The sequence below is a fragment of the Neoarius graeffei genome, chromosome 23, assembly GCF_027579695.1.
Source record: "Neoarius graeffei isolate fNeoGra1 chromosome 23, fNeoGra1.pri, whole genome shotgun sequence".
NCBI classification, from domain to species: domain Eukaryota; kingdom Metazoa; phylum Chordata; class Actinopteri; order Siluriformes; family Ariidae; genus Neoarius; species Neoarius graeffei.
The window spans coordinates 832,241-844,847 of NC_083591.1; the positions used below are offsets into that span (position 1 = coordinate 832,241).

General features: G+C 41.7%; 1 protein-coding gene across 2 annotated transcripts in view; it reads left to right on the plus strand.

Annotated features, from left to right (window-relative positions):
- The window catches only part of me1 (malic enzyme 1, NADP(+)-dependent, cytosolic), a 72,135-nt gene extending 65,267 nt beyond the window's left edge, over nt 1–6,868 (plus strand). For both annotated transcript variants that reach the window (XM_060905549.1, XM_060905550.1), the window contains 4 exons: nt 2,870–3,012; nt 5,057–5,230; nt 6,001–6,099; nt 6,551–6,868. In XM_060905549.1, the coding sequence (XP_060761532.1) occupies nt 2,870–3,012; nt 5,057–5,230; nt 6,001–6,099; nt 6,551–6,718 (584 nt within the window). In that variant the 3' untranslated portion in view covers nt 6,719–6,868. The remainder of the gene's footprint in view (nt 1–2,869; nt 3,013–5,056; nt 5,231–6,000; nt 6,100–6,550) is intronic.
- The last annotated feature ends 5,739 nt before the right edge of the window (nt 6,869–12,607 follow it).

A 12,607-nucleotide genomic window follows, 5' to 3' on the forward strand; every position in this document is an offset into this window, starting at 1 on the left:
AAAGTTATGAACGGATTGCTCTGAAGTTTTTTCCAAATGTGTGACTGGGCACAAGTAACAATCCATTACATTTTGGCGGTGATCCGGATCACCTTCTGGATCCCGGAATTTTTTAAAGGATTCTTGGCAGAGGTCTGCGCTCTCCGAGTGCTTTTCTAGTTTTATTTTATAGAGGGCTGGAATAATAGAATATACTGTTTAGTTGAGGAAAAAAGTTTGCCATAAATAAAAGGTTAAAATAAATAAAAGTAATTTATAGCAGTGAGACCTTTAATGTGTTTTGTCCTCAGATTTTCCTTTCTAATGAGATGATCACTGAACTCTGACGGCCTTCAGTATCTCTCCAGCTTCCTGTTTTAATCCATTTAAAACCTGATTTCAAACAAGTTCTGTGAGAGTTCAGCCGCTCGTGTAGAGAAGCTGCTTGAATTTTGATTACTTTCACTTCTTTCCGTGTCCTAGTCCACCTGTCCTGGAGGTCAGAGGGAATAAAGCACAACAACACAGTAAAACATCAGCGTTAAACGAGCAGCCGAGGCTTATTTTGTTAAAACACAGTGATGATGGTGCAAAGCCAGATAGAGTATGGAATTTATAGTATTATTATAAGCGTATAACAGAGCCAGTGGATTCAGAAAGTATTCACACCTTTGTACTTGTTGCACACGTTATTGTGTTGCGGGTTTGGTTTAGAACTGAAATAACTGACATTTTTACCCATCAGTCTACAGCCGCAATGATGAAGTGAAAATGTGTTTTTAGAGATTTTCACAGAAGTGTTCAGAGCCTTTGCTGTGGTCAGGTGCGTCCTGTTTGCTTCAGTTATCCTTGAGATTTATCTGGAACTCAGTTGGAGTCCGCCTGTCACCATTTGAACTGATTGGACATATTTTGCAAAGGCACACAGGATCTGTAAGGGACACAATTTTCACTGCATTATCAGGACAAAAACCAAGTCCTGAAGTCCAAAAAACTGTCTGTGGATTTCTGTGATCAAACTGTGGTGAGGCAACAATTGTGGCAAGGATATAAAACAATTTCTAAGGCTTAGAGTGTCCCAGGACCACAGTGACCATGGTAATTTTGAAATGGAAGAAGATTGGCACCACCCTGAACCTTCCTCAGCCATCTGGCAAAATCAGGCATCCAGAAAACTCCTGTGCAGAGTTTGGAGAACCTTTTGGGTGGACTCCCAGGTTTCTCTGCAGCAGTCCATAAATCAGGCCTTTATGGCAGAGTGAGAAGATGACAAGAAGAGACTGTCAGGTGAAAGTCATATGACAACAACATGTGGAAAAATGTTCTCTGGTCCAATGAGACAAAACTGTAACTCTTTGGGCAGAACAGCAAATGCTATACCTGACGAAGAAGAGTCAGTGCACTAAACATCACCTGGTTAATATCATCCCTACGGTGAAGAATGGTGGTGGCAGCATCATGCTATAGAGATGTTTCTCAGTATCAGGGACAGGGAGACTGGTAACAGTGGATGGATGAATGCAGCCAAATACAGAATCATCCTGAAGAAAACCTCCTCTAGAGTGCACACAAACTCAGACTGGGGTGACAGTTCACGTTTCAACACGACAATGACCCGAAACATACAGTACAGACAAAACAGCACAGGAGTGGCTTCAGAGCAAGTCTCTGAATATCCCCGAATGGTCCAGACGAAACCCAGACTTAACCCCATCGAACATCTGAGGAGAAACCTGAAGAACACAGTTCACAGACACTCACCGTCCCGTGTGATGGAGCCTGAGAGGATCTGCCCTGAAGAATGGGATAAACTGCTGAGATCCAGGTGTGAGAAGCTTGTAGTGATGTGTGCAAGAAGATGTGTAACTGTAATTACTGCCAAAGAGGCTTCTATAGAGTATGGAATAAAGGGTCTGAATACTTCTGTGAATAAGATATTTAATTTTCTGGTTTTCAAAAATCTTTCAAAAGAAGTTTCCACTTAAAAATGTTAACTGTATCAGTTCAGAATCAAATCCACAAAACAATAAGGTGTTCAATAAGTAAAGGGGAGTGAATACTTTCTGAATCCAAGGATAATAGTTACAGACAGACAGATGGATAATAATAATAATAATAATAATAATAATAAGTGTTTGTCAGTGCATTGTGTATAATATAAATGAAATATATTTAAGTTATTCCACGAAATCGAATCGTACATGAGCTGATAGCTGACGAGACGCGTAGCACTGAGATTGAGTGAAATAACTGCTTTATTCTGTCCACATTCATTGGAGTTTGAGAAACGGAGCATTTTTTTTTTGCAAATTTGATAAATAAAAACTTTATACAAAATGTCTGACAAAATCATTTCCACTTAGAATGTAAACAAACCGGCGAAATGACAGGAGCAATTTGTGAAAAATGTGATGATAATAATAATTCTTGAAAAATTAAAAAGATACGTTCTTACCATTAAATACTTTTATTCCATATTTCTTGTATTTTTTGGGGATTTTTTTTCAAGTAGACTTTTTATTTTATCCTCGGTTGGTTCAGTAACACGCTTCGCCATTTTGTTTTTCTCTACTCATGGTATATGAGCTGATATCCTAGTAGTAGAGTAGCCAATCAGAGTGCGCAATTGCTCATATCCAGTGAATGTGGAGAGAATAATAATATTATATACATATAATTTCACAATATTTTAAGCAACTTTTATCAGAAAATGGTCTTTTTATAAGCACACATGATGACTGATGCAATTTAAAGAAAGAAAGAAAGAAAGAAAGAAAGAAAGAAAGAAAGAAAGAAAGAAAGAAAGAAAGAAAGAAAGAACCTGTTTAATTATAACATTGTTGTGAACTGACTGTGTGAACATGACATCACTTCCTGTCCTGGTTTTCAGGGGTGGCGGCCATCGCTGGAGCTTTTACAGAACGCATCATTAAACACATGGCTTCCTTTAACGAGAGGCCGATCATCTTCGCTCTGAGTAACCCGACGAGTAAAGCAGAGTGTACGGCCGAGCAGTGTTACACACTCACACAGGTGACGCCGCAGTGTTACACACTCACGCAGGTGACGCCGCAGTGTTACACACTCACACAGGTGACGCCGCAGTGTTACACACTCACGCAGGTGACGCCGCAGTGTTACACACTCACGCAGGCGACGCCGCAGTGTTACACACTCACGCAGGTGACGCCGCAGTGTTACACACTCACGCAGGTGACGCCGCAGTGTTACACACTCACGCAGGTGACGCCGCAGTGTTACACACTCACGCAGGTGACGCCGCAGTGTTACACACTCACGCAGGTGACGCCGCAGTGTTACACACTCACGCAGGTGACGCCGCAGTGTTACACACTCACGCAGGTGACGCCGCAGTGTTACACACTCACGCAGGTGACGCCGCAGTGTTACACACTCACGCAGGTGACGCCGCAGTGTTACTCACTCACGCAGGTGACGCCGCAGTGTTACACACTCACGCAGGTGACGCCGCAGTGTTACACACTCACACAGGTGACGCCGCAGTGTTACACACTCACGCAGGTGACGCCGCAGTGTTACACACTCACACAGGTGACGCCGCAGTGTTACACACTCACGCAGGTGACGCCGCAGTGTTACACACTCACGCAGGTGACGCCGCAGTGTTACACACTCACACAGGTGACGCCGCAGTGTTACACACTCACGCAGGTGACGCCGCAGTGTTACACACTCACACAGGTGACGCCGCAGTGTTACACACTCACGCAGGTGACGCCGCAGTGTTACACACTCACGCAGGCGACGCCGCAGTGTTACACACTCACGCAGGTGACGCCGCAGTGTTACACACTCACGCAGGTGACGCCGCAGTGTTACACACTCACACAGGTGACGCCGCAGTGTTACACACTCACGCAGGTGACGCCGCAGTGTTACACACTCACGCAGGTGACGCCGCAGTGTTACACACTCACGCAGGTGACGCCGCAGTGTTACACACTCACGCAGGTGACGCCGCAGTGTTACACACTCACGCAGGTGACGCCGCAGTGTTACACACTCACGCAGGTGACGCCGCAGTGTTACTCACTCACGCAGGTGACGCCGCAGTGTTACACACTCACGCAGGTGACGCCGCAGTGTTACACACTCACACAGGTGACGCCGCAGTGTTACACACTCACGCAGGTGACGCCGCAGTGTTACACACTCACGCAGGTGACGCCGCAGTGTTACACACTCACACAGGTGACGCCGCAGTGTTACACACTCACGCAGGTGACGCCGCAGTGTTACACACTCACGCAGGTGACGCCGCAGTGTTACATACTCACGCAGGTGACGCCGCAGTGTTACACACTCACGCAGGTGACGCCGCAGTGTTACACACTCACGCAGGTGACGCCGCAGTGTTACACACTCACGCAGGCGACGCCGCAGTGTTACACACTCACGCAGGTGACGCCGCAGTGTTACACACTCACGCAGGTGACGCCGCAGTGTTACACACTCACACAGGTGACGCCGCAGTGTTACACACTCACGCAGGCGACGCCGCAGTGTTACACACTCACGCAGGTGACGCCGCAGTGTTACACACTCACGCAGGCGACGCCGCAGTGTTACACACTCACGCAGGTGACGCCGCAGTGTTACACACTCACGCAGGTGACGCCGCAGTGTTACATACTCACGCAGGCGACGCCGCAGTGTTACACACTCACGCAGGTGACGCCGCAGTGTCTGTTTTGTTGTTCGACACAGTAATGTTGTTTAGTGAAGTCAGAATTTATTTACAGATTTTTTTTTACAATACATTATTGATTTACAGATTTCAATTTTTTACATATTGTCTACTGACCTACATGTTTCTAAAATGTGAATTAAAGTTATTATTTATTTTGTGTGTTGTTCTTTACATTTTTACAGTTAAATTTGCAATAAAAGTTTTATTTCTTGAATTCCTCTGTTAATTAATGACTGTGTGCTTTATTGCACTTTTGTTATGTTATATTATATTATAAAAGTGGCAATTAATTAAATCAATTAAATTGTTAATTGTGGGTATCTGCATTGTGTGTGTGGGTGTTAGGGGCGGGGCATATTTGCCAGTGGGAGCCCGTTTGACCCCGTGACCCTGGCTGATGGGCGGAGATTCTTCCCAGGTCAGGGTAATAATGCATACGTGTTTCCGGGCGTGGCTCTTGGCGTGATGGCGTGCAACATGTCTCACATCCCTGAGCAGATATTCCTCATCACAGCTGAGGTGATACATACGTCTCTTTTTCTCGCTGTCTCACACACACACAGCTTCTGTCTGTCTCTCACCATTAAAAGTATTTCTTCAGATCTCACTAATTTAAATGTAGATCATGTAAAGCTCATGTTATCTCGAGCTCAGAGATGACAGATCATTCCAGAAGTAAAGGAACTGCTGGATAAAACTTCCAGAAATAAAACAAAAATAAAATAAAACTTTGATATTTTATTATTATAACAGCTATTGTTCGTAATTATTGGTCAAGTATATAACTTTGATTATATCAAATATTTTATCACAATCAGTTAATTCACTAATTCATAAATTGATTGATTGATCGGAGAAGTTGTTGATAATGGGACAAAAGCAAAGTAATAAATGATATCCTCTTTGATCTCCTGTAATTCCAGACTATGGGACTGTTCCATCTCACTGTATTTAGATTTTACCGCGTGCTGTCTGTCCGGATCCCAAAGAAATGAATTATTGTGTAAAATAACTTTATTCCAGTTAAAACACTGTTTTATAGATTTAATTGCAGAAGCAAACAACAACCTGAAGAACATTTACATCAAGCTACACTGTGTGTTCTTGTCCTTTTTTAGTTTGTTTCTATTAAAAATATATTTATATTGTAAAGATTAAATGCATTAATAAAGCTGTCCCCCTTCTCCTCCTCAAAAAAAAACTCCAGCCGAGTCACCGTCGTGATTTTGCTTAAAAAATTCAAGGGGAGCAAAAACTTTTGTCTGAGTGTGTGTGTTGAAATGCTTCAGACGATCGCTGAGCTGGTGATGGAGAAAGACCTCGCTGAAGGGAGACTCTATCCTCCTCTCACCTGCATTCAGGACGTCTCCTTTAAAATAGCCGTGAAGGTGAGCGACGTTACTTACGTTACACTCATCACACCGGAGTGACTGTCGGGTTTATTCCCACAGTAAAGGTACTAAACAGTACTCTTCCTTGTCACTGGAGTGGTACATCATGGGGACACCTTTTGTACCTGTATCTTCGTACTGTGCAGGTCGAGTACCTTTAGAGTACAGGTACTTCAGTGGTGTTTAATACAGAATGATGTAACATGTTCATGTTTCCAGGTGACAGATACACACTAAAGGTACAAAATAAAGGGACCACACCAGGGACAAGGGAGGGTACCATTTAGTACCTTTATTTTGGAGAGAGTTCCTGTCCTAGCACTGACAGTTAAACACAGCTACACACACCGAGAGAGAGAGAGAGAGATCAGATTAGTGTTTGATATCAGTGAAAGATTGTTGATTTCTGTTATTCCTCATATATATATTTGTGTGTGTGTAAATTCAGATTGTAGACTACGCCTACCAACAGAAGATGGCGATGCTGCAGCCTGAACCAGCTGATAAAGAGGCGTTAGTGCGCTCACACATCTACACCACCGACTACGACGATTTCACTGTGGACTCGTACCGCTGGCCAGAGGAGGCCATGAACATCCAGACCTGCAGACTCTGATCACCACACACACACACACACACACACACACACGATAGTCTTGTGGAGGTGGTGTTGCTCAAAATAAAGAACATATAACCTTCTGAACCACGCAGTTGTGTAAACGGAGTGCAGATGTGATATTTAACTCAATAAAATGTACTAAAGTGATGTATGAATATAAATGTTATGGTTGTTCATGTGTGAAACTGTGCTGTGTCCCAAACTCCACCCTGTTCACTACTCAGTGTGCTGTTACTTCTAAAACTACGTACATCCCCGTTTCCAAAAAGTTGGGACGCTGTGTAAACTGTAAATAACAACAGAATGTGAAGATTTGAAAATCATGGAAACTATATTTCACGGAAAATAGCACAAAGACAACATATCAAATGTAGAAAGTGAGAAATGTTATTGTTTTTTGAAAAATATATGCTCATTTTGAATTTGATGCCAGAAACATGTTTCGAAAGAATTGGGACAGAAGCAACAAAAGACTGGGAAAGTTGTGTAATGTTAAAAGCACACACCTGCTGGAATATCTCACCGCTAATTAGGTTGATTGGCAGCAGGTCATTAAGATGATTGGGTATAAAAAGACCCTCCCAGAGAGGCGGAGTCTCTCAGAAGTAAAGATGGGGCGGGGTTCACCACTCTGTGAAAGACTGTGTGGGCAAACAGTGCAACAATTTAAGAATAGCGTTCCTCAATGTAAAACTGCAAAGAATTTGTGGATCACATCATCTATGGTCCATAATATCATTAAAATATTCAGAGAATCTGGAGAAATAACTTTCAGCCCCGCCCCTCCCCCCAGAGAAACATCTGCTGCTCTCTGACCTTTAATGACTTTGTTTATGACTCAACTGTGTGTTAGTTCCAGCCCACAGATTTCACCACATGATCCTTTTCCCATATGAACATCACTGACCCCGAATGACTCATTCATTACCTCTTATAGATTCACTAAGACACTGTATGTTCACTAACTGCACACAGTGCACTATTTAGGGTGTATAGACTCTTACTGGTGGCGGCACGGTGGTGTATTGGTTAGCGCTGTTGCCTCACAGCAAGAAGGTTCTGGGTTTGAGCCCCGTGGCCGGCGAGGGCCTTTCTGTGTGGAGTTTGCATGTTCTCCCCGTGTCCGCGTGGGTTTCCTCCGGGTGCTCCGGTTTCCCCCACAGTCCAAAGACATGCAGGTTAGGTTAACTGGTGACTCTAAATTGAGCGTAGGTGTGAATGTGAGTGTGAATGGTTGTCTGTGTCTATGTGTCAGCCCTGTGATGACCTGGCGACTTGTCCAGGGTGAACCCCGCCTTTCGCCCGTAGTCAGCTGGGATAGGCTCCAGCTCGCCTGCGACCCTGTAGAACAGGATAAAGCGGCTACAGATAATGAGATGAGATGAGATGAGACTCTTACTGGTCCTGTTCAGAGTCCCTGATCTCATACACTATCTGTGATGTGCACGTTCTAAGGAATTGAATAAGAAACTGTTTCCTGTTTCCTTAAATGTCACCTGTATGTAGTGCACTAGACAGGGTGTAGAACCTATTCCCCTACTGTTATCTTATTTACAGGCTTAAGAGACCTTTCTTGTAGTGCACTTACATAGGAACAGGGACCTCAAGCCCCAGTAGCTCTCTATTAGACATAAAGTGCACTATTTAGGCTGTAGTGACCATTACTGGCAGTAAGTAGTGTATGAACGCTAAGCCATGATTTTATACCCTTTCTATCTAGTGCACTTTTATTGGGATTAGGAAGCTGAATAACTAACAGTCTCCCCGCTGGACACTATGTATATATGTGCGTGTGCGTGTGTGTGTGTGTCCACTAGATGGCAGTCACTGACAGATTTCTTCATCAGGATGGAAATAAATGATTTTATTGGTGTTATATTTTATAGAACACATTAAACTTCTGTATTTATAGACATGAGACATTAATTTATTAGATATTAATCTTGATATTGTGTTCTGTGTAAATATAAAATGAGGTTTTATAACATTTCATCATTTCACTGGTCAGTTTAATCTGAATGCTCAGTTTCAGAAAGGAGGACAAATGGGGTTTTTTTCTTCTTCTTTATTGCTGTGATGTTTTTCCCTGGACTTTTCAAACAAAGTGAAAAAAATTTCTTCATAGATCATTACATCACTTTTAATTTCATACACACACACACACACACACACACACACACACACACACACACACACACACACACACACATGATTTTTTCATTTCTTTGTGCTTATTCTGAGCTGAACAGACAGGAAGTGATGGTGTGAAAGCGTGTGTGAGGAGATGAACAGGTCTATGACTTGGGGGAAGAAACAGCACCAGAAAGAAAGAGAGAGAGAGAGAGAGAGAGAGATCTAACAGCTTGGGTGTTAATTAGAAAAGACTCTCTCTCTCTCTCTCTCTCTCTCTCTCTCTCTCTGAGCTCTAAATAAAGTCTCATGTCATTAATTTTATTCTCTTCCTTTAGATCCGTCTGTTAACACTACATCCCTCTTTAAGTCGACATGATATCGGGTGAAGAAATCCATTTTCTTCACTTGATATTCTCTCACAGTCATTATTTTTATTTTAGTACAATTTATATTCTTTATCAACTTAAATATTCCTTTTGTTAAATTAATACATATATATAGTTTCATTTTCTTAATAGCCAACAATAATTACTGACCCACATTTGTAAAGCTTGGACTAAAATATAATAACCTACTCACTAAAATATTCCTTTTATTAAAACTGAAAAAGTTAATAACAAATATTCATTTTCTTAATAAACCTTTATGAACATTTGTTCTGCCTCCATTTGCTTCTCTTTTCTCTTATCTTTCAGCAGTCTGTAAAAAGAGAGAGAACTCTAATTTCTCATTAAATCCATCTGTAGTCAGTCCTACAGCAGCTCTTTCACACTTGACATATGTTTATTGTGTGTTTTTGTGGTTAGTGCTGTGTTACTTCCATCTACAGTGAAGTCATGTGTACAGCGAGGAAAAACTCAGATATCACACAGCCTGATAATACTCACCATTCATGTTTTATTTCATCAAATCATCATAAATTTGTATCATGATTTATCCCCGCATCATCTGTTCACTCAGCAGGGTGTCGAGATGATCTATGAGATTATCGACACAACTTTGCTCCAAATTTCCACCACATTTTTCTCAAGACACAAATTCATATGAGGAGAAATATTCAGATTTGTTCTTTCTTGCTCAGCTATGTCATGAAAATGTTCATGTAAAATAAATAAAAACAAATGCGGATTAACTGTGTGATGATGGACTTGAGTTTATAGATTAGATTAGATTAGATTAGATTAGATTAGATTAGATTAGATAAAACTTTATTGATCCCTTTGGGCGGGTTCCCTCAGGGAAATTAAGATTCCAGCAGCATCATTACAGATAAACAGAGAAAAGAAATAGAGAAAACTTCTAGATAAATTAAAATAAATTAAGTATTTACATATACAAATATAGAAAGAATAAGATATGGGGAAGAGAGGAAGGGGAGAGAGAGGAGGGGAGAAAGAAAAAAACCTAAATAGACTAAATGAGTAAATTATATCATATACCGCTCTAACCCTGACATTTTCTTGCTACTGTAACACGTGAATTTCCCCAATGTGGGATGAATAAAGTGAATCTAATCTAATCTAATCTAATCTAATCTAATCTAATCTAATCTAATCTAATCTAATCTGATTATAATTATATATTTATATATAATATAATTACATTATATATATTACATTATATATAATGTGTTTAGTGTGAAATGCTTGTATGTTATGTCTTGTGTTTAGTGTGGAATGTTTGTATATTATGTGTGTCCAAGATGTTTGGGTGTTTTGTATGAGCAGAGATCACTTGACTGCAAACCAAATCTACCTTTGGGTACTAATAAAGTCAACTAACTAACTAACTAACTAACTAACTAACTAACTAACTAACTAACTAACTAACTAACTAACTAACTAACTAACTAACTATAACTATGAAAGGTTCCTGTTTCCGATTCTCTGTCGAGCTCTGGATCACAGAGTTTCCTGACCAGAACCAGTTCCAAACTAGAACCTTTTTACTTTTATAAAGATTCTTTTAAAGATCCTTTTTCTAAGAGTGTAATGTTCCAAGTTAATATAAACAACTGTAGTGCATTAGATAGGCTGCAAAAGTCAGGATTTGCACTAAATATGGTGTTGTACAGTTCTGTGTAAAAGTCTGAGGTACATGCAAAGAAACACTGAAGAGTAAAGACGCCTTCAAGAATAATGAAATTAAACATTTCTACATGTTTAAAAATATTACAAAGAGCAGTAAATGGAATAAAGTCAGTATATGATGTTACGACGCTTTAAAAGAAACATTAGTCTGAGGAACAGCACGTGCACATTTATAAGGAAATGAAATGAAAGCAGATCCCCGGAGCCTCCACAGTTCACTCACACCACCAGTGAAGTGTCACAGAAATCCCTCACAGTTTCAACACCAATAAATCTTTAGAGTTCAGATGTTTTTCAGTGTGTGTTTGTAAGAACTCTTGTTTCAATATAATTATTACACGGCTCATTCTGATTGGTCGCCTACGGCAACCAGCGATCTCTTATTTCTGTAAAACAGACCACTGCTGTGGAGCACGTCATTAATCTTCTTCTTCTTCTTCTTCTTCTTCTTCTTCTTCTTCTTTCAGCTGTTCCCATTAGGGGTCACCACAGCAGATAATGTCCCTTCGTCTTCTCCTGTCCTCCATATCTTCCGTCACACCAACCGTCCTCATGTCCTCCTTCATCACATCCATAAATCTCATCTTTGCTCTTCCACTTTTCCTTCTACCTGCATCTCCGTCTCCAGCGTTCTCTTCCCAGTAAACCCCGGCTCTCTCCTCTGTACGCATCCAAACCACCTCAATCTCTCCTCTCTCACTTTGTCTCCAAGTCGTCCTACACATCCCTCTGTCCCTCTAATATAATCATTTTCATGTCATTATTGGAAGCAATAAAATTCATTTAAAGTCCATATTTTGTGTTAAATTATTGATTTCTTTTGTAAGACTGCTCTGTTTCATGTCCTCATCACTCTGTCAGGGCTTATTTCACCATAATGACCAGCTCGCTGTACAGTGTCCCTGACATAATCATGATCCCATCAGGATAAGCCTGTGGAGTTAATCCCCAACACGTCACCCGCAGCTCAACTGAATCATCCATCCATCCATACATACATTATGCATTATCTATAAGCGTTTATCCTGCGCAGAGTTGCAGGCGAGCTGGAGCCTATCCCAGCTGACTACGGGTGAAAGGCGGGGTTCACCCTGGACAAGTCGCCAGGTCATCACAGGGCTGCACATAGACACAGACAACCATTCACACTCACATTCACACCTACGCTCAATTTAGAGTCACCAGTTAACCTAACCTGCATGTCTTTGGACTGTGGGGGAAACCGGAGCACCTGGAGGAAACCCACGCGGACACGGGGAGAACATGCAAACTCCGCACAGAAAGGCCCTCGCCGGCCACGGGGCTCGAACCCGGACCTTCTTGCTGTGAGGCGACAGCGCTAACCACTACACCACCGTGCCGCCCTACACAATTCTAAAGAATGCATATCGCTCTGTTCCCCATGTTTCCCTGTGCCACCCTCAACTGAATCATCTGATTGGAAAATGAATAAGTTATAGTAAAATAAACCAATCAGGTGCTGTTACTTTCCAGAGCCGAGCAAAGCCTGGTTCTGTTCTCGGGGTTCGTTACAGCGGTGAGTTTAGAGATGCAGTGATGATGAACTCAGGAAAGAGATTTGTGAGATTTTTGCAGTGATCTCTAACTGAAATACACCACAGTTTTCTCTGATGTTGCATGAAGCACATACCGTGTTCTAACA